The sequence below is a fragment of the Asterias rubens genome, chromosome 22 (genome assembly GCF_902459465.1).
Source record: "Asterias rubens chromosome 22, eAstRub1.3, whole genome shotgun sequence".
Lineage (NCBI taxonomy): Eukaryota > Metazoa > Echinodermata > Asteroidea > Forcipulatida > Asteriidae > Asterias > Asterias rubens.
Genome location: NC_047083.1, coordinates 9,657,664 through 9,684,557, shown reverse-complemented (window position 1 = coordinate 9,684,557; position 26,894 = coordinate 9,657,664). Strand labels below are relative to the sequence as shown.

Here is a 26,894-nt window from a genome sequence, read left to right as displayed (position 1 = left end):
ATGGGTTCGTGGGTTGTGATTTACGCGATATTGTTCGTGGTATTTCGAGGCGGACTCGGGGAAGCGGCTGACGGTCGAAAGCCCCTTTACGTCGGCGGGTTGTTCCCGCTCTCGGAAAAGGATGGTTGGAGTCGGTTCTTTGGTTATGGAAGCCTAAAAGGGGTTGAGCGAGCGATATCAGACATCAATAACAGGACTGATGTTCTACCTGGGTACGAGTTAGTGCTGATTTACAACGATACTGAGGTATGTGTTTGATTGTTTTCTCTTCGAACGTTAATTGTTATGGTACATTGGTATTTTGTTTTCTTTTAGATAGGTGTGTGAAGTTTATTTCCTTTCTTATGTTATTTTAAACTAAGGTGAGTTCGCTCTAAATATTCTTCTGTGTAACTGTCACATAACCACGGGAGATGGCTCCATACAACAAATGTGAGAAAGACGAACAAGCCATGCACTCATGAAATAAATGAACAGTGAAAGAAACACTTCTAATTTACTATATACATCAATATTTAATTATGAAATTCCTCATCGAACTCTATCAATCAAAATGTATGTCCAATATTCTTTGGCTCTAATTACAATTCCTTGATTCAAATAAAATCTCCTCCAAAATTAAACCAAAATGATGTATCTATCCTTACTAATTGAAACTTCAAATCTCAAAACGTTGTGAACTTCACTTCAACTTACTATCTTCATTCAATGAAAATCAATAAAGAAAAACTATACTCTGTTCTCAAACTCCACAAACTTCTTCAAATGTCAATATAATAACTTGGGCTAGTAGAAACCCTCCACTTCACTTCAAATCTAAATTACGTCTTAGAACAACTTCTTATCCCAACTTCTGCTCACAACTGGAGTGTATAACAACTCCCTTAATCTCAAATAACAATATTTCTTCCCAACTTCTTTTTCACAACTGGAGAATAAACAACTCCCTTTTCTCAAATAGCAAAATTTTTTCACAACTGGAGAATAAACAACTCCCTTTTCTCAAATAACAATATTTCTTCCCAACTTCTTTTTCACAACTGGAGAATAAACAACTCCCTTTTCTCAAATAGCAAAATTTCTTCCCAACTTCTTTTTCACAACTGGAGAATAAACAACTCCCTTTTCTCAAATAGCAAAATTTCTTCCCAACTTCTTGTTCACAACTGGAGAATAAACAACTCCCTTTTCTCAAATAGCAAAATTTCTTCCCAACTTCTTTTTCACAACTGGAGAATAAACAACTCCCTTTTCTCAAATAGCAAAATTTCTTCCCAACTTCTTTTTCACAGCTGGAGAATAAACAACTCCCTTTTCTCAAATAGCAAAATTTCTTCCCAACTTCTTTTTCACAACTGGAGAATAAACAACTCCCTTTTCTCAAATAGCAAAATGTCTTCACCAAAATTTATGGCTATGGAAGAAGAAAATTATTCTCCCAAATGTTAAATGTATAATGTCAGCAAATACAAAATTGCAATCCAACCTGGCTTTTACTGACTATCTACAAAAAGTGTCTTTACTCTCATGGAAGACAAAAATTACTTAATAAATTGCTCCCATCTTCCTATGATCAATATATTTATATAAGCAAAATATACAGAACCAGTGTTCCAAAATTAGCTGGTCTTTCGACGGAATCCGTTCAGAGGATAAAAAGCTTGAAGCTATACCCAGTCTTCATTCTTGACGAAATTCCACAGTTCAAATGGTTAGCTCAATCATGGTTCATCCAGGGTAGGGTGGTAGGAAAATGAAGTATCCAGATTAATGTCTGTCGCAAATGTTTACCCCGGAACCAGTGCCATCTACAAAATCATTACCAACCACACAGATTTACCATAATGATAATTGAACAGTTCTGTCTGGAAATGCTTATAATCAAATAATTTCTACACTTGGTTTGCACTATAATCATAAACTATCAAACTGTACATTTTCGTGCTAAACTTAGAATGAATTTCAAAGCAATATTTGTTCACAAAGTATTTCACAACTTACGGTTAGGAGTTCCCTTTAAAACTTAAACGGTGTCTGCTTGTAATAGATTTCTGTGGAAACAGCAAAATCTTCAACTTGTCGCAATGATACAATTCATCAAAAAAGATTCTGCATGAAGGTCCTGAAGTATGTCTGACCTCCCTGATAGCAGATCTTGGAATGACCAACCACACCCTAATCTAAGGCTGCAAGGAATTCTAAAACTCACCCAACCATGGCACCCACCCTACAGAACAATAGTCACCTCTCAATGCACACACATACACCCTACATCAGCCCACTCATGTCTTCCCAAATAAGGACTTGTTCACGCAACTGTAGTTCACTGACTGCATCACAGAACTAACTGAATATTCATTGGATCTCTAAACTCTTGACCAATAAAATAAATGAGGGAAATATAAAAACTACACATGGGTTATTTACAGTACTAGATCACTTGTGACAGTAATCGAATATTTCAAAGGGAATGAAACAATACTATAAACATTGTTTAATGAAACAATATATTAAACCATTGTACAAAATTATAAAGTAACAGAATAAAACTTACAAAGCAAATGGATGCCCAGTAGAGCATAACGTAAAATAATAAAACACTCCCCAAAAGGCGATGTCTCCCAAAGTGTTTTCTTATACATAACAATATTGCCTGTAAACGAAGTAGTATTTCGTGGGACGAAATCATGTTTATAAGAAACGCTATAGTAATTAAAAGGTCGTGGGTTCGAATCCCACCGAGTAGTATGTTATTTGTTTAACAGAGCTCGGGGAAAGTACCAAGTATAAAGTGCTACACACATCGGTATGTATGGGTAAAACCAAAATTAATTTTCTTTTTCCTCGATGCAAATTTCCATCTATTGGGAAATAGTATACACATAATGAATGTTTATGAGTGCAATGGTGCGAATATGTTCATGAGTTGAAAGATGGAATGTTCTATTCAACGAGGCGGAGCCGAGTTGAATGGAACATTCCAGCTTTCAACGAATGAACATTTTCGCACCATTGCACGAATGAAAAACATTCATTATTTGTTTTATATAACATCCAAGTAGATCTTTGTCATTTTGATTGAAAGATACAACTTTCAAAACAAACAATTTCAACTGTAGAAGCCGAATGCTAGTAATTTTACTATGCCTTCTTGCAGTAACACCTGCTGCGTTACCAAAGACACGCGCACGCAGTGATGTTTTTACTCAGCTTTTTCGTTCCATCCGAAAAGTACCATTGCACGCTGCCAGCGTGCAATGGTACTTTTCGGATGGAACGAAAAAGCACGGTGAGTGACTCAGCGTGCAATGGTACTTTTATTTGCTATCACGTGACGGACAATCCTCCAATCAAATGGCAAGGATCTGCTTGGGTGTTATATAATAATTGTTATAACAGTATTTCACTGTTACTTTGTAAGGGTTTGATCGTGTTTTTGAAATAACATGAGTTATAAAAACTCCACAAAAAGAGAAAACAATTGAATACCACAATCCAGAACGTAAAGCATGTATAGGGTGATGTATACGCCAGATCCTTAGTCGTTATTCGACATTGAATAGTCCATTAAGAAAGCCTAATCGACTTGAGAATAGGGAACTTGTCATTGTATGTAGTAATTGAATGAGGAATAATGGTGAAACAATTCGGACGTGTGTAGAGTATCCTTTCAAATATTACAGCACATTTTTCTCGTTGATAACTATTAGTCATTGACGTCTTGGTCATGTTCCTTGTATTGAATATCAATTATGCACGCTAATAGTCATTTTGCATCTAGGAACCAGACTTTTTTGTTCTTCCAGCCTCGGTTTGGTTACATTGACGTCAATGGGAAAAAATCAAGATGGCTGCACCATGATAAAGGTCTATTTCGGGTATCCTTCTTCGTTTGCCCATCAGCAAGTTCCACATAATTGTAAACAACCTTGGTAGGCCTACACATGTGTCAAACTAAGAAAACAATTATTGGCAATCTAACAAAATGATTGAACAAAATTAGAAACTGCGTCTTCTAGTTAGATTGAATTGTCCACAGAAGCGCATGATTTTGCTCGCATGCCTACTTGAGTGGTGAGTGGTTTCAACTTAAGATTCCTTGTTTGATAATAATATTGTTAATTCCTGTTCCTGTTTTTGTGTACGGTTTGTATCGAAGGCAGTCAAGGGCAGTGTAATGGAAATTTAAAACAGTGTGCATACAAAGAAATTACCAAAGAATGAATCACTTTTTTGTTGTTGCAAATACTCTTCTTTTTTCGCAATATAAATTGTGGTATAATGTGAAAAACAACATACATTTATAGTTTACAAATACTGCAGTAAACCAACCACACTACGAAGGCAAATACCAACTGCATAAAACCAATAGAATTGCGGGACACGCCCCCCCCCCCATTTAAAATCTTGTTTATACTCATTTTATGAGCTTTTATACGAAGTATTGTAAGTGCTTTTAAGGTCTTTCCTAACATTTTACGACAAATAATTACCACATGAAAGTGGATTGAACATGCTTGAGATTGCAGCATGATGCAATTTTAAATCCAACTTTTATGTGCATTAAGTGCATTAAGTTCTAAATTTCGCCCACCGATGAAAAATTCGAAGGTAGAGACCTATATCCTTTTGCTTTGAACAACATTCATGATGGTAAAATCAAAGTGGATCCGTGAATGTTTCATGCAAGTCGCCAGATACACAAGGCCTGAAGGCCCCTTCAAGGTGTGAGCTAAAACCAACTATTTTTCCAGGGGCCGTTGCCACCAACTCCTGAGGCTGAAACAGGGTTGCCCAATTTACAGTCCATAATAGGCTTGGATCATGGTGATACTGTAGTGTTTCTTCAGTTATGAAGATGCGTTCGTGGGTTGTGATTTACGCGATATTGTTCGTGGTATTTCGAGGCGGACTCGGGGAAGCGGCTGACGGTCGAAAGCCCCTTTACGTCGGCGGGCTGTTTCCGCTCTCGGAGAAGGATGGTTGGAGTCGGTTCTTTGGTTATGGTAGCCTGAAAGGGGTTGAGCGAGCGATATCAGACATCAATAACAGGACTGATGTTCTACCTGGATACGAGTTAGTGCTGACTTACAACGATACTGAGATATGTGTTTGATTGTTTTCTCTTCGAACGTTAATTGTTATGGTACATTGGTATTTTGTTTTCTTTTTGATAGAGGTGTGTGAAGTTTATTTCCTTTCTTATGTTTATTTTAAACTAAGGTTAGTTCGCTCTAAATATTCTTCTGTGTAATCGAATATTTCAAAGGGAATGAAACTATACTATAAACATTTTTTAATGAAACAATATATTAAACCATTGTACAAAATTATAAAGTAACAGAATAAAACTTACAAAGCAAATGGATGCCCAGTAGAGCATAACGTAAAATAATAAAACACTCCCCAAAAGGCGATGTCTCCCAAAGTGTTTTCTTATACATAACAATATTGCCTGTAAACGAAGTAGTATTTCGTGGGACGAAATAATGTTTATAAGAAACGCTATAGTAATTAAAAGGTCGTGGGTTCGAATCCCACCGAGTAGTATGTTATTTGTTTAACAGAGCTCGGGGAAAGTACCAAGTATAGTTACTTTGTAAGGGTTTGATCGTGTTTTTGAAATAACATGAGTTATAAAAACGCCACAAAAAAAGAAAACAAATGAATACCACAATCCAGAACGTAAAGCATGTATAGGGTGATGTATACGCCAGATCCTTAGTCGTTATTCGACATTGAATAGTCCATTAAGAAAGCCTAATCGACTTGAGAATAGGGAACTTGTCATTGTATGTATAATTGAATGAGAAATAATGGTGAAACAATTCGGACGTGTGTAGAGAATCCTTTCAAATATTACAGCACATTTTTCTCGTTGATAACTATTAGTCATTGACGTCTTGGTCATGTTCCTTGTATCGAATATCAATTATGCACGCTAATAGTCATTTTGCATCTAGGAACCAGACTTTTTTGTTCTTCCAGCCTCGGTTTGGTTACATTGACGTCAATGGGAAAAAATCAAGACGGCTGCACCATGATAAAGGTCTATTTCGGGTATCCTTCTTCGTTTGCCCATCAACAAGTTCCACATAATTGTAAACAACCTTGGTAGGCCTACACATGTGTCAAACTAAGAAAACAATTACTGGCATTCTAAAAAAATGATTGAACAAAATTAGAAACTGCGTCTTCTAGTTAGATTGAATTGTCCACAGAAGCGCATGATTTTGCTCGCATGCCTACTTGAGTGGTGAGTGGTTTCAACTTAAGATTCCTTGTTTGATAATAATATTGTTCATTCCTGTTCCTGTTTTTGTGTACGGTTTGTATCGAAGGCAGTCAAGGGCAGTGTAATGGGAATTTAAAACAGTGTGCATACAAAGAAATTACCAAAGAATGAATCACTTTTTTGTTGTTGCATATACTCCTCTTTTTTCGCAATATAAATTGTGGTATAATGTGAAAAACAATATACATTTATAGTTTACAAATACTGCAGTAAACCAACCACACTACGAAGGCAAATACCAACTGCAGAAAACCAATAGAATTGCGGGACACGCCCCCCCCCCCATTTAAAATCTTGTTTATGCTCATTTTATGAGCTTTTATACGAAGTATTGTAAGTGCTTTTAAGGTCGTTCCTAACATTTTACGACAAATAATTACCACATGAAAGCGGATTGAACATGCTTGAGATTGCAGCATGATGCAATTTTAAATCCAACTTTTATGTGCATTAAGTGCATTAAGTTCTAAATTTCGCCCACCGATGAAAAATTCGAAGGTAGAGACCTAAACCCTTTTGCTTTGAACAACATTCATGAAGGTAAAATCAAAGTGGATCCGTGAAGGAAACATAACATTCAGGGATATGCATTGAACGCGGTCAGTAATTCTAAAACTATATCAAGCACTGCACGAGGCATTGGACCGTAGTCATTAAAAAAATAGCAATTGCTTTGCCTAGGCTTTTGCATACATCTTTATACAGATGTATGTTTAAAGATGTATGCAAAAGCCTAGAAAAAGCAATTGCTATTTTTTATGAATACGGCCGATTGAGTTGTGCAGCCAACTTGCTGTCGCCCCCACCCAACCCCCTCTGTAACTGTATACAACGAAAATGAGTAGAAAAGAAGTGTACATAATTATGCAGAACCTCCTTTAGATGAACACATTGCCTTAATCGGACGAGTTGGTCTATACAAAGCGTTTGTAACCGTTTGTTAAATAAATTGCATATGATTGGAAAGATGTTTTAAAAGTAGAATACAATGATCCACACAAACATGCCTCGAAGTTGCGTGTTTTTTTTTTTACTTTGCGAACTAACACGGTCGGCCATTTATGAGAGTCAAAACTCTCATAAATGGCCAACCGTGTTAGTCGACGAGCGTTTCAATGCATTTGTGTGGATCATTGTATTCTACTTTGACAACATCTTTCTAACCTATGCATTTTAAAACAAACGGTTACAAACGCTTTTTATAGACCAACTCGTCCGATCAAGGCAATGTGTTCATTTAAAACACAGCAGCAACAACAACCAAGGAACAAACACCCAAACACCCCAACAGCCCCCTAAAAAAAACCGGAAAAACATTTCTGCGATCATTGTGTAGACACTGCTCTAGAATTGCAAAGGTCGTGGGTTTGAATCCCACCCGAGTAATATGCCTGTGACTTGTTTCCACAGAACTCGGGAAAGTGTGTGTAAAACCAAAATGAATATTCGTTATCCCCTATGCAAGTTACCGTCTATTAAAGACAGAGGACACTATTGGTAATTGTCAAATACCAGTCTTCTCACTTAGTGTATCTCAACATGTATGCATAAAATAACAAACCTGTGAAAACTTGAGCTCCATTGATCGTCGAAGTTGCGAGATGTTAATGAAAGAAAAAACACCCTTGTCACACGAAGTTGTGAGCTTTCAGATGCTTGATTTCGAGACCATAAATTCTTAATCTGAGGTCTCGAAATAAAATTCGTGGACAATTACTTGTCTCTCGAAAACTACGTCACTTCAGAGGGAGCCGTTTCTCACAACGTTTTATACTATCAACCTCTCCCCATTACTCGTTTAATACCAAGTGAGCTTTTATGCTAATAATTATTTTGAGTAACTACCAATAGTGTCCACTGCCTTTAAAAACTGTCCTTTACATTTTATTAGAGTTGAATTAGGACAATCGAACTCGAGACATTTGGAAATTTATAACAAATCAGGAAGGCTGGGATATTTTATAGTACCTGGGGAAAGTCACTCTAAACACTCACATGTAAACAATTTTGCTGTAAACCGTTTTTGTGAAAAATGGGATACGTATTAAACTATTGGACTGCAAAATATTGTTAAAGCAATTTAAGGTTTTGTTTTCTATCTTAGGGAGATAAAGTGACTGCTTTGAACAAGTTGTATGACTTGATATACCAGCCTCCGACAAAGGTTCTCATTTATGGACCTCATCTTTCATCTGTTTCGGAGAGTGTAGCAGAAGTTGCTGGTCGATGGGCACTAGTTGAGGTAAGTAAAGGTACAAATGGGTATAACTCACTAGGAAATAATTGAGTATCTGGGTGTTGTGAAGGTTTGTCAAGGTATAAATGGGTATAACTCACTAGGAAATAATTGAGTATCGATGTGTTGTTGAGGTTTGTCGAGGTACAAGTGGGTATACATCTCATTTATGGACCTCATCTTCCATCTGTTTCGGAGAGTGTAGCAGAGGTTGCTGGTCGATGGGCACTAGTTGAGGTTAGTAAAGGTATAAATGGGTATACATTTTTGAGTATCGGGCTCTTGTTGAGGTTTGTCAAGGTACAACTGGGTAAAAATCACTAGACATTTAGTAAATTATTTGATAATGGACACTCGTTTGATTTGTCAAGGTACAACTGGGTATAAATCACTAGGAAACTATTTGACATCGGACATCTTGTGGTTATGTCAAAGGTATAACTGGGTAATAAATACATCACTAAAAACTATTAAACATTGGGCTCTTTTTGAGGTTTGCCAAGGTATAATTGGGTATAAGTTGTTATGAAACTATTGAATATCAAGCTCTTGTTGAGGTTTGCCAAGGTATAATTGGGTATAAGTTGTTATGAAACTATTGAATATCGAGCTCTTTTTGAGGTTTGCCAAGGTATAATTGGGTATAAGTTGTTATGAAACTATTGAATATCGAGCTCTTGTTGAGGTTTGCCAAGGTATAATTGGGTATAAGTTGTTATGAAACTATTGAATATCGAGCTCTTGTTGAGGTTTGTCAAGGTATAATTGGGTATAAGTTGTTATGAAACTATTGGATATCGAGCTCTTGTTGAGGTTTGCCAAGGTATAATTGGGTATAAGTTGTTATGAAACTATTTAATATCGAGCTCTTGTTGAGGTTTGTCAAGGTATAATTGGGTATAAGTTGTTATGAAACTATTGAATATCGAGCTCTTGTTGAGGTTTGCCAAGGTATAATTGGGTATAAGTTGTTATGAAACTATTGAATATCGAGCTCTTGTTGAGGTTTGTCAAGGTATAATTGGGTATAAAGTTGTTATGAAACTATTGAATATTGAGCTCTTGTTGAGGTTTGCCAAGGTATAATTGGGTATAAGTTGTTATGAAACTATTGAATATCGAGCTCTTGTTGAGGTTTGCCAAGGTATAATTGGGTATAAGTTGTTATGAAACTATTGAATATCAAGCTCTTGTTGAGGTTTGTCAAGGTATAATTGGGTATAAGTTGTTATGAAACTATTTAATATCGAGCTCTTGTTGAGGTTTGTCAAGGTATAATTGGGTATAAGTTGTTATGAAACTATTGAATATCGAGCTCTTGTTGAGGTTTGCCAAGGTATAATTGGGTATAAGTTGTTATGAAACTATTGAATATCGAGCTCTTGTTGAGGTTTGTCAAGGTATAATATTGATGGATATGTATAAATCACGAGCAAATTGTTGAATAATGAGCATTAGTTGAAGTTACAATAAGGTAAACAGCTACAAGGTACAACTGGGTATAAATCATTGGATAATGGACACTCGTTGAGGTATAACAAAGCACTCGTAATAAAAATTGCGTTTTTTCGACCTACACAAAGAAAAAATCCTACTTTTCAAAGGCACAAACAAAGACGATACCTAAGGCGCCGTATCAGAATAGGCCAACGCGTTGCAACGCGTTGCAACGGCAGAGGCTTTGGCAGGCGTTGTAAAAAATAAGGCCGTGTCCGAATTGGCGACTTTGGCTACAGCTACGGCTAGATCAGCGCGTCTGTCAGTGTTGAAGAATGGCAGACGCGCGCGCCCTAGCCGTAGCTGTAGCCGAAGTCGCCAATTCGGACACGGCCTCATGAGTTTGGTAATTTATTTCTGCAACGCGTTGTTGGCCGTTGCAGCGCGTTGTATTCTGAGCTCATTAACTCTGCCTCTTCCTGTTAGATTAAATGACAAAAAGGAAGAGATGTATTGATATTTAAAGTAGGCCCGTGCGCTCGCTGTTTGTTTAGTCCGTGGTGGTGGGGACATCGTATATACAGGATCTTGCTAAACATAAAAGCAGTTAAGCTGCGCCAAAAGTCAACGATTATTTTGGGGTGTCGTCATTTTGGAGTGGTTTTGAAAAGAGCTATTTGGCTTAAGAGCATCACGACAATCAGAGCATACCGATTGAAACGTCGGCTCTTTTCAGAACTATGGTGTTACCACAAACCTTTTATATCACGTTGTATCTGTTTTATCTCATATTTTGTATAGTCAATTAATTGAATCTTCATGTTTGCAATTCTATCGTAGATGGCACCCTCCTCAACTCCAGTCCTAAGTAAGAAGTTGAGATACCCATACGTGTACCGGATGCTCGTGTCAGCTGCTGGGTTTTCTTATGCACACGTGGAAATATTCCGGCAGTTTAACTGGACTAATTTTGCAACCCTACATGAAACGTCGGAGCCTCATGCAGGGGTAAGCCGTGGGGCAAATTTCATGTATTCGCTTAAGCAAAATAAATTGCTTAAGCACGAAACGAGTCTGCTTATTGTACAATAGAGTTTAGTCTTGGCCTAAATTCCCTGCCACATACATTGCTTGTGACTGGTATTTAGATCATGTCTACTTAGCATAACAATAGAGTTTAGTTGGCCGGTAATTTGATTCTACTAAGCAAGGATTTCTTTTTGTCTAATCAAAATGTTGTGCTTAAAGGCAGTGGACACTATTGACTCAAAATAATTATCAGCATAAAACCTCACTTGGTAACGGGTAATGGGGAGAGGTTGATAATATAAAACATTGTGAGAAACGGTTCCCTCTGAAGTGACGTAGTTTTCCACGAATTTGATTTCTGGACATCGAGTTTAGAATTTTATGCATACGTTGAGATACACCAAGTGAGAAGACAATTACAAATAGTGTCCAGTGTCTTTAAGTTTGTTCCAAGTTGAACAAAGAATACCCTTGTCGTGTCCATTATTCCACCTATGTCACGATAAAATAGTGAAAACCGATTACACATTTTGCATGACATCGATTAAAACAAACAAAGTAAATAAAACGGTCACTGAGCGGTTAACTCCAAACGGGATATTGTTTTTTTTATTTATTTCCCAACAAATATGACATTACATACATAAATATTTCAAGGGATGTTTTCAACGATCATCATTAGACCGAGTAAGTGTTATGTAAATCTGTGATGTTTTTCTTACCAATTATGTTGTTTCCTTTAACTTTTAGGTAACAGTTGTTCTACAACAACTTGCGGAGAACAACAGCTTAACATTGATCGCTGCGGAAAGCTTCCTAACTGATCCTTATGAAGCAATGCAACGCTTAAAGGTGAATTACAATAAGCCATTTGCGAGTTAGATTTGAATAATGCCTGGCACAATGACATGCTTAGTCACATCGACTGCTTACATTTGAATTCTCAGACTATAGAGTTAGTTGCTATGTCAAATGGTTCGGCGCAAGCTTTGCTATGACGTCATCGTCACCATCTGTGAACTCTAGCATGAGGCAATAAGCCATTTGTGACATAGATTTGAATAATGTCTGGTACAATGACTTGCTTAGTCACAATGTACCGCTTACATTTGAATTCCTCAGACTATAGACACAGTTGCTTTGTCGAATGGTTCGGGGCAAATTTTTGTATAGCAACCTCCAGATGAGCAGACCCTGGTACCATTGAGCCATACACATCCATTCAGAATAGTGTATGGGTGTTCACCGTCTCTTACGTAACTAAGCAAAAGCTTGCCCTGAATCAATTGACAATAGCAACTGTCTGGATAGTCTCAGGAATTCAAATTTAAGTGGTAACTTGTGATCAAGCACGTCATTGTACCAGACAGCATTGAAGTCTAACTCGCAAATGGCTTCTTGCCAATGCCATCATTTTGTAAATTACATTTCCTTCTTATGATATTTCCCCTTTGAAATCTTTTATAATCTTAATATTTCAGGCCAGGGACGTTCGTATAATAGCGGCCAATTTCTACGAGAGCGTCGTTCGCAAGGTCTTTTGTAGTGTAAGTTAAAACCATTTCAAAATTACAAGGTCAATTAAAGGTAAAGTCAGTATACACTTTCGGAACAGAAAAACAAAAGTTCACAGATTTACAAATAACTTACATGGTTTACAGATGGTAATGGTAAAAGACTTCTCTTGAAATATTATTCCATGAAATGCTTTAGTTTTTGAGAAACATTAAAACAATTATCAATTCTCGACAACGAGAATTACGGATTATAGTAAACACATGTCATGACACGGCGAAACGTGCGGAAACAAAGGTGGGTTTTCCCGTTATTTTTTCCCGACTCCGATGACCGATTGAGTCTAAATTTTCACAGGTTTGTTATTTTATATAATGTTGTGATACATGAAGTGTGGGCCTTTGGACAATACTGTTTACCGAAAGTGTCCAATGGCTTTAAAAACATGACCGTATGTCCCGGTGTTGTCACATATAAATACCAAACACAAATCAAACTTTATACTTTACAATTCTTTTAAATACAACTACTTTTGTGTTCAGGCTTACAAACTCGGGATGTACGGCAAGAAATACGTCTGGTTGATTCCCGGTTATTTTGCGGAGAAGTGGTGGCAAGTTGCGGACAATGAGGTGACATGCACCCCAGATGAACTCAAGAGGGCCAGCGAGGGGTATCTAACGGTCACGTGGAGTATGTTTGGGCGCGAAGAGCTACCAACAATAGCAGGAGTTGTAAGAAGAAAACAAACTGTTAAAGAAAGCTATGGAACCTGTGGTTAAATGTTAAAATCAGCAGTTATATTAGTGCCACAGTCGTTCAGTACAGACAGTGGCCATCTTTATTTAGAAATGATATCAAAATAATTTACTTGCCGAAATGGCACCTATGAGTTTTTGTTACGTTTCAACAATTTTTAGATAGAGCTCAAGTTCAACATTTTGCGCCTTGTGCGGTGTTATCTTTGATAAGAGTAAATAATTTTCCGAAGAAGCCGCCATTTTGGTTTGTTGCGTCATTTGAAGCCATTAGGGAGTTTTCGTTTTCGAGGGGCCATCACTTTATGAACAGCCAATTCGTAAATATTGTATGCGATGTATTTTGTTTATGGTACAATCTATTCTGACGTATTCGAAGTATTTCCGAGTGTTAGACATATTTATTGATCCACCTAGCTTCTGCAGCAATTACTCGTTTGGTTCCTTAAAGGCAGTGGACACTATTGGTAATTACTCAAAATAATTATTAGTACAAAACCTTTTTTTGGTGATTAGTAATTGGGAGAGGTTTATAGTATAAAACATTGTGAGAAACGGCTCCCTCTGAAGTGCCATAGTTTTCGAGACAGAAGTAATTTTCCACAGATTTGATTTCGAGACCTAGATTTAGAACATGAGGTCTCGAAATCAACCGTCCAAACGCACACAACATAGTGTGACAAGTGTTATTTTTCTTTCATTATTATCTCGCAACTTCGATGACCGATTGAGCTCAAATTTTCACAGGTTTGTTATTTTATGCATATGTTGAGATACATCAACTGTGACGGCTAGTCTTTGACAATTACCAATAGTGTCCACTGCCTTTTAAGAGAACATCTACCGTTTGATTAATCCATTGTGATGGTTTTTGGTTCCTAAATATTATCAGACACCAGCCGAATATCGGCGTCAGATGGAACCAGTCGTTGGCCGGTCCTTGTCAGTTACTGACCGCGGTACTGTGGCAGTCAGCTACGATGGTATGTGGGCTCTAGCACGGGGTTTACACGAGGCAGAGGCGGTGCTTGCCCGCCCGTTGGATTCGTTCTATTACGGGGACACCGAGTATGCTGATGCCGTGGGTCGGGCCGTCCAACGGCAGAACTTCGAGGGAGTCTCGGTAAGTTATACTTTCTGAGAAGTTGTCGTATCCCACCGATTTCCATTTCTATGAAATGAAGTAGTATCTAAATTACTCAAATGATTCCATTTGATAAAAATGAGTGAAAATGGGTATAGACAGTTTTCCAACTCGAAAAGCGCCCTTACTGAGGTTAAAGGAGGCAAATTATTGGTCGATTTGTCTTCTTTGTGCGTAAAAATGTGCTCGATTTGTACGTCATGTATCATTATAAACATGGGTCAATTTAAAGAGAAGAACATGTTACGTGGTGCAATATTTTTCAAACAAAGTGCACCTTTAACGACGAGAACAAAACGTTTTACTATAAAACATTCGTTCCCAATGATGCACGAGTTAAAACAAGAAGAAGAAGAGTAAACAACAATGACTGTTGTTGTTCCTTCCTTAACCGATGACCAATCATACCTAATTGTCTTCCATACAGGGTCACGTGTCTTTCTCGAAAGACGGGGATATTCTTGGTATTCTGCTCATAGAACAACACAGAGGTATAACGACGTTTCAAGTTGTTTTTTAATAACATTATCCCACAAAGGTTCGCTTAAATAAAACTATTCAAAAAGTACTTTATGTTTTGGGAGAGAAAAACAAAATGCGGCACCAGTCTCATTATAGTCTAATTTAAATACAACAATCGGGAAGCAACTTATAAATTGCCAAATCCTCAAACGTGATTATGGCAACTATACATACGGTTAAGAACAGTGTTTACTTGGTAAGTCTGCTGCCAACTAGCAAAGTGCATAAATCCACCCAAAAGTGGCATTGGCTCTAGTACGTATAGACTGGGCCCCTGTCTTTATCCGCAAGGATATAGAGATGTCCCTGCAGACAGATCCAGTGATTCCATTGGATACAATGATATTGGATAAACGTGCAGTGACATAGATGCCCAAACAGTCACTGCTGTCAATTCCGCAATAGAATTTGACTGCGTATCTCTATGTGAAATGACCGAGGTCGAAAGTTAAACTGTACGCCGGTTTTGGAGGCTGGTCTTTTGCGTTATTTACGAGCCTCAAAAGTTTGACGTCATATGTTCAGGCTATAATACAGGGTGCGTTCGTTTAGCTTCCCTGGGTCGACCCCGGTGTGTGGCGTTTTTTTTTCCCAGGACAACCGTGGGTAATTATCTGCACACGTTCGTCCTGGACAAAAAAACGCCACACACCGGGTCGACCCGGGGAAGCTAAACGAACGCACCCACAGTTCATAAGAAAAAGGCAACAAGTAAACCCGTTTGCTGCCACCTAGCGTCAAAGTTCTTATTAAAACATCTGTATCAATCTGTTTTTGTTTTTGTTTTTTAAAGATGGTAATGAAACAGCCGTCGGAGCCTATGACAAGGATACAGATACGATGTATTGGCTTGTGGATACCAGTGAAATATGGTACAACAACGGTAAGAAGATGCATTAATACATGGTTCTATAAAATTGTTTCACAATTCTTATTAAAAGTGAGTTGCGCGTCAGTGGTTTTTGGAATTGCACATCTATTCAAACAAAAGGCCCACCGGGGCGAATTTTTGTTCCCAAACGACGTTTCAATATTGTTTTCCCCTGCTGCTGTGATTGGCTCTTTCCGTCAGATTACGTCATCATGAAATTGGCCTGCTCTTTTACCAAATCATTGCAATGTCGTTTGGAAAAGAAAAAACAAAAACTCCCGGGGTCCCAGTGCACAACACTTTACAATGTTAACAGGCGATTTTTCGGCGGTTTTAACAGGCGGTAATTGTCAAAAACCAGTCTTCTCACTTGGTGTATCTCTACATTATGCATAAAATAACAAACCTGTGAAAATTGGTCATCGAAGTTGCGAGATAATAATGGAAGAAAAAAAAACACTTTTGTCACATTAAGTTGTGTGCTTCAAGATGATTGATTTCGAGACCTCAAATTCTAAACCTGAGGTCTCGAAATCAAATTCGTGGAAAATTACTTCTTTCTCGAAAACTACATTACTTCAGAGGGAGCCGTTTCTCACATTCAACCTCTCCCAATTACTCCTAAACAAGTAAGGTTTTATGATAATAATTATTTTGAGTAAATACCAATACTACAGTGTCCACTGTCTTTAACAAATTGACATCAAGTAGAGACAAAGACTTCATACTCCCAAGCCAGGCTTACAGCCACTGCTGAACATAGGTCGCAGCATGTACCACCCCGTCCTTAATTAATAATCAATATCCATGCACAACAAACCCAAAATAGTCCCACAACCGAACCCTAAACGGTACATGCTAAATTAATAATCAATAAAACCTTTGCAACTATTTTTTTGCATTTTGACCTTTGACATTATAGGTGGTATCCCGCCCTTTGATTCTGACACCACGAGGACTATAACACTGCTTCGGGCAACACCGATGCCTATCATGATCACGATGTGTGTACTGTCATCCCTGGGTATCGTCTTTGCAGTTTGTTTCTTTGTATTCAACGTCTGGAAAAGGCAAAACAGGTAACAGCGCCCCCTTGTGAGTAAAGCAACCTGGATTAGTCTTTTTGATATGTTCTGAAGTTAAGGGCGCCCACTTGTGAGTGAAACATCGAGCATTATGCATGCTGGTTACCATTATTATACTATTTACGGTTTCGATACAGATTATTTGGGTAAAAAGCCACCACTCGACCGCTAAAATCGACCATTTGGACTTAAAAAATGGTCAAACAACAACGTGACCAATGAAAACTGGTCTCTCCATGTTGCGACTCTCAATACAAAGCGCATGCTCAGAAATACGTCATAAAATTAACGTGGCAAGACCTCGGTTTCGTCTAATAATGGGTTGGATTTACAGAGATTTATACAAACCAGAGTAGTGTTTGTAATTGTTGTTGTTTTTGTTGTTGTTTACAGACAAATTAAGATGTCAAGCCCTAAAGTCAACAATCTGATAGCAGTCGGGATAACTCTAGCCTACTTGTGTGTTATTCTAATGGGGGTTGATATCTCTATGGTGGATAGTGATACATTGCTGACTGTCTGCACGGTAGGGCAGTTGTGATCGTGTTGATTATAATTATAATGTGTTTATTCATCAACACATGAAGAGTGTTTTCCCAGTTATAAAGCATCAAACTAATTAAAACAACAGCCACACAATTACATGAAAAAACACATTAAATTACAATCAAGAGTTGGTAACTAAACGCGTCAATATTCAAGCAGTTAAAATGTAGTACTCGATACTTAAAAAATAGACCCTACACGCCCCACTTTACAAACCGATGAAAATGAATCATTTCACTGTCTGGTGGCTAATAGTAGAAAGGAATTCCTGAAACCATTTCTATTTACCCGATGGTTGTGGTTTCTACCCGATCTGGGTGAAAAGGGTGATCATTCTTAGACACTATAATACATTTTTAACCTGCATTTACAAACTGTCTACCTTTTCAGACGCGGTCCTGGTTTCTTGCCTTGTGTTTTACCATTGCTTTCGGAGGAATGTTCACCAAGATGTGGAGAGTGTACAGTATCGTCATCCATAACAAGACCAAGCGAAAGGTAACAACACACACCTGTAAACACCTACAACTGGGGTCCCTTTTTTGTCCCTCTGCTGTTTTGTAACATAACTTGTTTGACAACTGCTCATATTTTGTTGAACACACTGCCCGTCTGGGGACTTTCACTCAACTGGAGATATTATTATTGTCCCCGTTGAATAGAAAGCCAGATTGAATATTTCCCACACACTTTCAACATCCCGGATTGGGTAAGGGTCTTGCTATATATGTTCCCTTTTCTGAGCAATTCCCTTGCAGTGACCATGTTGGAAACAATTTTGAAGGGTTCTTCGTAATTGTTAATGGGTGCGTTTGATTAGCTTCCCTGGGTCGACCCCGCGGTGAGCCCCTGACAAGAGCTATAAATCGAACGATCACACTCGCCCTCTCGTGGTAACGTCATGCACCTCGGGTCACCCCCAGGTGACCCACTCCACAAGCAGGGCACTGGGGCTGACCCGGGTGAGCCCCTGGAATGACGGCAAAGCTATTCGAACGCACCGGGGGCAGACCGGGGTCGACCCAGGGAAGCTAAACGAACGCATCCTATGTGAACAAGTCCCCACGCGTGTGCATGCGTACCAACACTTTTGCCTTCGCAATGATATAGTATTATGACAATCTACATATACCAAGACATAGACCAACATATATGTTTGTATTTAAGTACTGGCTGGGGTATCTTCAAACTGTGTTCTGATACCTTTCCATACTAGTCTGCTACCGATTATAGAATCATTAAAACAAAAAGAACATTTAATAAACAATTTTTTTTTAAAATATATTTGGTTAGGTTATCAAAGACTACCACCTGTTCATTATCATCGGTGTGTTGTTACTGATCGATTTCGTCATCCTCATACCGTGGCAGATATTTGATCCGATGCAGATCGAAGAAGAGAGAGTTCTTATTCCACAGGCAAGAAAATAACAAATTTTCCTGAACAAATTCCGGGTCAGAATTGTCTCACATTCCGGGTCCAGATAAAGGAAATGCTTACCCCCAAAATGGTGAACAAAATTGAATCTTAACTCAGATTCATTGTAATTTTGACAAATTTCTGTATTATTTGACACAGATTCCGGATTTAACTGACCCAGAATGGTCCGGCGGGACTCTGATCCTGGTCAAATTATTCTGACCCGAAACTTTTTAAAATATAGTCTTCAAAATGAAACTTACGCTAAACATTATGTCAAACCTCTTCTTAGAAATAGTCACCAAAAGTATGCCTTTTAAGGCAGTGGACACTTTATATTGGTTATTACTCAAAATAATTATTAGCATAAAACCTCACTTAGTAACGAGTAATTCGGAGAGGTTGATAGTATAAAACATTGTGAGAAACGGGTACCACTGAAGTGGAGTAGTTTTCGGGAAAGTATTTTTCCACGAATTTAATTTCGGGACCTCGGATTTAGAATTTGAGGTGTCGAAATCAAGCATCTGAAAGCACACATCTTCGTGTGACCATGGTGCGACAAGGGTGTTTTTTCTTCTTTCATTATTATCTCGCAACTTCGACGACCAGTTGGGCTCAAATTTTCACAGGTTTGTTATTTTATGCACATGTTGAGATAGACCAACTGTGAAGACTAGTCTGTGACAATTACCAATAGTGTCCACTGCCTTTAAACATGCCCATTTCAATGTAGTAAGTTATTAGACTCTGAATTGTACGGAGGCATAGTGCCTACACTTGAGAAAGCTTGATCATATCGTGTACGTACACGATAACACTATAATTTGTTTTATTTGTGTGGCAACAATAAGCTTCATTAGGATTGCATGATGACACTACACTAAAGTCTACTCAATTATGTGGTATGCAATTGCGATAATCAAATTACATTCATTGGAGCAATTATGTGTGTACTTTGATTACAGACGGTTGACGACATCGAAATGTATAGAAAGTACGAACAGCTTCACGTTAAATGCACATCAACAAACGACACTATATGGACTATGGCGTTAATCATTTACAAGGCGTTTGTGGTTGTCTTTGGAGCGTTTCTGGCTTGGTCTACAAGGTAAAATACCTTCTTAGCATACCTGCTACGAATGTTTGTTTGCATACCATTTAACGACACTGACACTATTGGTAAGAGTGTCAAAGATCAATCTTCATCATGTGTATCTCAACATATGCATAAAATAACAAACCTGTGAAAATTTGAGCTCAATCGGTCGTCGAACTTAATAATGAAAAAAAAAAAAAAAACGCCCTTGTCGCACGTAGTTGTGTGCTTTCAGATGCTTGAATTCGAGACCTCAAATTCTAAATCTGAGGTCTCGTAATCAAATTCGTGGAAAATTACTTCTTTCTCGAAAACTACGTAACTTCAGAGGGAGCCGTTCCACAACGTTTTATACTATCAACCTCTTCCCATTACTTGTTACCAAGTGAGGTTTTATGCTAATAATTATGTTGAGTAATTACCGTTAGTGTCCATTGCGATTAAATTACATTTATAATAAAGAGAGTGACCAGCAGTCTCATTACGACCTATCCCCTTAAAACACTCTTGGTGGCGCACTATATGTATCATTCTCTATGGTGATTTCACACAGAAATGTCAACGTTCCAGGTCTGAATGATAGCTACTACGTAGGTCTCTCTATTTACAACACTGTTATATGCTGTGTGGTTGCAGTTCCACTCTCCCTACTCAATGTCTCTTCAATCGGTGTGACCTATGCCCTAGTTTCCGGTTTCTTGTTGCTATGCACGACCATGTCACTGTGTATGCTTTTCATACCGAAGGTAAGATGTATTCCAGATTCAAGGGTTTTGGGTACTTTTTGTAGGACACAAAACAAAATAGTCACAGATTCACAATTTACACGGTTTAAAGATGCTTCAGCCGATTTCACGAAACGCTAGGATCAATCCTATCTCGAGTTAGGACGAGTAACCCGTCCTAACTTAGGATGGGTTCAATGCGTCCTACGTATTTGGATACGGAACTTAACCCGTCCTAAGTCCTAAGATGATTCCTAAGTTAGGACGAGTTTGGTGAAATCGACGGCTGGTAGTATAGATAGCTTCCCGTAAAATACTACTTGCTGAGGTGCTGTAGTCTTTGAGAAACGAGTAAAACAATGTCCGAGGCTTGTATTTGTCTCCCTCACATGAAGACTCGATCTATTGGAAAATGAGTGCATCGCAAAATCCAACTTTGAATTTCGCTTGCTCTTTAACTATCCTACCTCAACCTGTGTCCTAAAAACTAATGACCAAAAAATATGAGTCAAAATAAACATATTTAATTTTGTCACCCCCTCTTTCTTAAAACGTAGCCCCACCCCTTAAATGGGCAAGATCCGAGACGGGTCCATATGTCTAAACATGATACTTAGGGCATTAGAAACAACCTAAGGAAGTTTCATGCTTTTACCACAAAGTGCACAGTTGTCCACTCCACACATGGCCATTATAAGTACCCGGACTAATGGCTCTCTTGATACATTGATTTCCATTAGCTATTGGTATCAAGTAACGAATACTCAAACTCAAGGTTGTACTGCGGTATAGTCTTTTTGCTTCGTAAACAACAATTCCCAAACCAGGAGTCGGCGACATAAATACTACTGATTTTCAGTTTTTATCATAGCACTTTTCCTACCGGAAGGCGTCTCAAAGTGCTTCCAGCAATATTACCCATGGTCACTGGGCCTTAAATCATTCCTTAAACCATCTCAGCTCCTTTGGGAGCATACAGTCTGTGCAACAAATATTATGCGCTACTCGGCTAAGTCAAGTCTACGAACCATCTCTGACCTCACATGTATACCCACTTACCCCTGGGTAGAGAGAAGCAAACATGGACACACGGGTTAGTGCCAAGACCGGGAATCGAACCCACACTCTGCTGATCAGAAACACCAGAGCTTGAGTTCGGTGCTCTTTTCCACTCGGCCATGACAACCTGTAATCGGACTAAGCCATTTACAAAATGAACAACGTTTTGTTTATTATTTTTGTCACCTTTTCAAGGTTATAGCAGTTTACAAGAAGAATGCAGTTGGGGATGGTGATAGTCTCGTAGGCACCATGGTTGGGACCGTCAGCCGCCGTCCAGAGACCACTTTTAACCATGAGGCTCTGGGCAGCAGACCCACTGACGACACTAGCCAGCCGGGGCACTCCGGAGGTAGCACTCACCGTTAAAACAATATGGACGGGATTTGCAACACCGGCCTTTAATAGATGTTAAATTTGCATCGGGATAAAGAATATTATTTTTTTTGGTTTTACCCATATACACCGATGTGTGTAGCACTGTATACTTTCCCCGAGTCCTGTGAAAAAAATCACAGGCATTTTACTCGGGTGTGATTCGAACCCACGACCCTTGCAATTCTAGAGCAGTGTCTTACCAACTAGACCACCGAGATTGCCCGGTAGCTAGAGGCATATTACGAGTTCACAAAGGGCTATAAGATTGATCTTAAAATTACTAACAGTTACTACGAAGAGGCAGATTTCACGAATAGTTTCTCGAGACCGGTCTTGGTTTTTAGACATGTTGGTCACATGCACGATTTGTGACCGGTATACTGCTCATTCCTGCTCAGCAGCAAAGTGTCAAGCAATATTTTCTGCTTAAGCAGCTCTTTGACATTAAATCCTTGATCAGCCATGCAAGGCTCGTGCGTATTCGAACATCTGGGGGTCACTTTGGTCTCAAGTACACCGCTTCAACGAGTGAAGGAATCGAACTCGCGCACTTTAACGGGACCATTTTATTATGGGCAGGGGCATTAAACTATCCCCTGAACCTCCCAGCGTCCACAAGGGCATCTTAGATCTTCAGTCTTTACTGTTTCCCGCTCGTTGCATTATTTTTTGAAGATGTTTGCAAATCAATAAACTCGATGGTTAAATTCGAACGATGCAAACAAATATGAATGATTGAACTTAGGTATACTATTATTGGAAATAACTCAATTACTCAAAATATTTGTTAGAACAACAACTAACTTGGTAAACAAGCAATGGAGAGCTGTTGGTAGTATAAAACATTCTTTGTGAGAAACGGCTCCCTCTTTAGGTAACACAGTTTTTCAGACAGAGGTAATAATTGTTCAGTAAAAAAAAAAAATTCATGCATGAAGCCTTTTATTAAGCATCTGAAAGCATACAAATTTGTGCAACAATGGTGTTTTATTCTTTCATTATTCTATTGCAAATTCAATGAATAATTGAGTCTAAATTTTCACAGGTTTGTTATTTTATGCTAATGTTGGGATACACCAAGTAAAAATACTAGTCCTTGACACTAACAGAAGCTGTCTGGTGTCTTTACAGATTGACACATTCGTAGTCCAATACTTCAAGGTAGCCCGAACCTTATTCTCATATGTAGCATACAGAAGTCAATATCAAGCACATTGACATTTCGAAAAGTCTATCTATTAATTTCCTCCCCAGCCCCCAAAAATTGATGTGTCAAGCGTGCCGAGGATGAGTTGTCCTGCAAACGTAGCGCAATACATGGTCATGTTTTATATAACAACATTCTTTAGATAAAAGGAAATTTACTAACAAGACAAACTACCATCTTATCTTATTTTGTTGAATCTGTAGAGCATACTGAATCAGAAAACAAAAGTGTTTTTTTTTTTTTTTTTTTTTACAAAATGTAAATATGGCGGCCATCTTGGTTTTATGTTTTAATTACTTTGTTTTTCAACCGTAGATTTAAGTCTTTACTAATATCGTTTACTTTTGTGCGTTTATTATTGTAAATTCGATGTATTACTGTTTTTAAGTCTGTTAAGATTGTTTTTGTTAAGCCTGAAGTGGTAAATTTTGTTATGTTATTTACAAAAAATAGTTATTGGTTGATAATTAGTTGATAAGTTAGGTAGTCTTACCAGTTTTACCACTGCTACCCCAAGGGCTTTGTGTTCAAACGAAACAGTACAAATTTGTAATTATTAATAAGACACATGGCAATAATTCAGTATCATGTTTTACAAGTATTTAACGAACAAATCGTAAAACATGCATTACAATGGTGATGCACTCAACAAAGACTGTGATTTCGTCCTCGAACCTTGACCCGCAATTAGTCTAAATATAAACCGTCCTAGTATTAGTTTGTCCTTCAATGTTTATTCGTATAAAAGAACCTTGCACTTTGGTTATCAATCTGATAATCGAAATTATTATTTGCAATAGTTTTAATGTAGTACACTGGAAGGTTAGGGTATACAATCTAACTCAAATTCAACACTTCCAGTCACACATTGCCCTAACACCCAAGCACTATAGTTTGGTTTTCTTTGTGGAGTTAATAAAATGGCGGAGTTCAGCATGCTTTCCAATCTGACAACGGTAATCATTGCGTGTGTTATTTTCCTCTGTGTTGCACTAATCCAACGGCACCGTAAAAACCTTCCACCGGGTCCGAGGGGCTTTCCTCTCTTGGGGCTCCTACCCACTCTAGCCCTCATGGATGCTGATGCGACGCGCCGGTGGCTTTCCGGTCTCGCCCGTAAACATGATATCTACAGTATGAATGTCGCGGGCCAGTTGGTGGTTGTATTGACGCAGTATACGACTATGAGATCAGCGTTTGTGAACGCAGAGGCGGTGGACAGACCTCCTTCGCCTGTCTTCAAAGGGATCATGTCTGATCCCCAGGCGTCGGGTAAGTTAAACTCCAATTGATTTGAGACACACTAAGCATCTGGGCTCAGTATGGCCCAAACTCGTTTCTGCGCCAGTAGGTCCCCTATATTCCCCGTAAATTGTGTTACACTGACGCAAGCGAGATCGGGCTTGTTAAAACCAATTTCCTGGTCAGCCACAGAAGTTTCGAGAAAGAGACCAAATGGACCAGCTTTTGATAAAACAGTATTGTAAGTACGGCGATTTGCAATGAATGCTCTCCTAACAAACTAACGCGATTTCAGAAATTACGCGGAGGTGTTCAAGATGTGCGTAAAATAATTAATTTGTGAATTTATTTGTGAAAGTGCCAAATATTAATAAAACAAAAATAACAATAATATTCTAATTTTAAAGAACAACACTGATTGAATAAATGACAAGTGGGAACAATTTTGCCTGCGCAAATCTAAAAACAAGTTGCGCAATTCTAACAATGAGTGTGACACTTTATCCTCCAACAGGTATATTCCTATCGTCTGGTGAGAAGTGGAAGGAATTGCGCAGTCACACACTGAAGTTCCTCAACGGAAGCGGAACAAGCAAGGTAACCTTCGAAGAACTCATTATCAATGAAGTCAAGAAACTCACAAAGGAAATATCAACCCTTGAAGGTGAAGTTTTCAATCCTCAGAACCTACTAAGAAAAGCCGCAACCAACATCATCTGCTCTGTCACTTTCGGCCATACTTTCTTCGAATCCGATACCAGGTATCGACAGTTTATCGATTCAATTAACCGACTCTCAGACACTCGAGGTTTGGGATCGATTCAAGTTATGATACCAGTGATGCAGCGACTGAATTTCCTGCCGGGTGTTCAAGAAGCCAGGCCGCTACTTGTGAACATAGTAGAGTTCATAGGTCAACAAGTTGAGGAACACCATTCGACCTTGGATCTAGACAACCCAAACGACTACACCGATACCTTATTAAGAGCAATGAAACTCAAAAAATCGAACAATCGGAATACGTCCATTGACTACAACAGTACGGTTCTTTCGATACTCGATATTTTCCTGGGCGGTATCGAGAGTGTGGTATCGACGCTACGTTGGTCGGTTCTGTACCTAACAGCTCAACCGGAAATTCAGCAAAGAGTGCAGGGTGAACTTGACCGGAACATTGGCAGTGACCCCGGACCTGTTTTATCCGACCAGGCTAAGCTTAAATTCACCTGTGCTGTTTTATGCGAAGCACAGCGGCTAGGTTCCGTGGTTCCCTTTGTAGGTCCCCATTACACCTCAATAGACACAAACCTCTTCGGATTCAACATCCCCCGGAACACCATCATTATTGGGGATTTCTGGAACATGAATCGTGACACGATGGTATGGGATAAATCCGGCGATCCGGAGCTGTTTATCCCGGGGCGGTTCCTGGATGAGCAAGGTGACTTTAACCCACGGAACAAACAGCTAACTCCATTCAGCAGAGGTATGTATTAAGTTCAAGGGTCATGACCCAACAAAGGGTCAGTTTGATTTGATTCTGGTTCAAAACTGAACAACTCCAAGGTCAGTTTTCCCTTTTTCTGCGTAAGGACTCAACAAATTTTGGGTCAGTTTCTGTGTCAAGAAATAACGACTTTCGGGTCGGTTTGACATAATTCTGGGTCATTACATAACTTTTGAGTCAGTTTGGCTTAATTATGGGTCATGAAACAACAACTGCCGGGTCTCAGTTTGACTTGATTCTGGGTCATGAAACAACAACTTCTGGGTCAGTTTGACTTGATTCTGGGTCATGAAACAATAACTCCCATAACTCTGAACATTCGCACATTTCCGAAAACAATTGACGTACTTGTATATCATAATGCTGATACCCATCCCTGAAACTATCCAGTAAAAACTGAAAACGGCTAGATGGTGTAATACTGCTCTTGAATTGTAAAGGTCATCGGTTCGAATCCATCCCGAGTAATATGCTTGTTTTGTTTTCCACAGAACTCGAGAAAGTACTGAGTATATAGTGCTAACCGAAATAAATATTCTTTATCCCCGATACGAATTTAACATATTGAATTCAAGTTAATTGCAATATTTTACCAAAAACAATATTTTGTTTCCAACAGGTCGACGTTTGTGTGCAGGAGAAAACCTAGCCAAGATGGAGCTGTTTCTGTTCCTCTCACATCTCCTCCAGAATTTCACTTTTACCTTTCCGGAGAACTCTCCCCCAGTAAGCTTCGATGGACAGCTCGGATTGACCCTTTCACCACAACCTTTCAAGATAATTGCCACTCAACGACTCACCCATGCGGATAATTAA

The 26,894-nt window shown here is 38.7% G+C and overlaps 1 protein-coding gene across 1 annotated transcript; it reads left to right on the top strand.

Moving 5' to 3' along the window:
* Positions 1-26,894, top strand: LOC117305451 (gamma-aminobutyric acid type B receptor subunit 2-like). Its single transcript, XM_033790319.1, has 18 exons — positions 1-246; positions 8,400-8,544; positions 10,813-10,976; positions 11,748-11,849; positions 12,479-12,544; positions 13,055-13,246; positions 14,163-14,393; positions 14,842-14,905; positions 15,730-15,819; positions 16,730-16,886; positions 17,286-17,418; positions 17,829-17,936; positions 18,732-18,857; positions 19,827-19,972; positions 20,514-20,706; positions 21,940-22,008; positions 25,655-26,057; positions 26,698-26,894. Exons 1-18 carry the CDS (start codon positions 1-3, stop codon positions 26,892-26,894), a joined length of 2,832 nt encoding a protein of 943 aa, XP_033646210.1.

What these genes read in the sequence shown, in the direction of transcription:
- LOC117305451 (XM_033790319.1), top strand. Translation starts at nt 1, where the DNA reads ATGGGTTCGTGGGTTGTGATTTACGCGATATTGTTCGTGGTATTTCGA. An exon ending in GGCACTAGTTGAGGTAAGTA is followed by an intron (nt 8,545 to 10,812) that starts AAGGTACAAATG and finishes TATCGTAGATGG; the next exon opens with CACCCTCCTCAACTCCAGTC. An exon ending in GTCTGGAAAAGGCAAAACAG is followed by an intron (nt 16,887 to 17,285) that starts GTAACAGCGCCC and finishes TGTTGTTTACAG; the next exon opens with ACAAATTAAGATGTCAAGCC.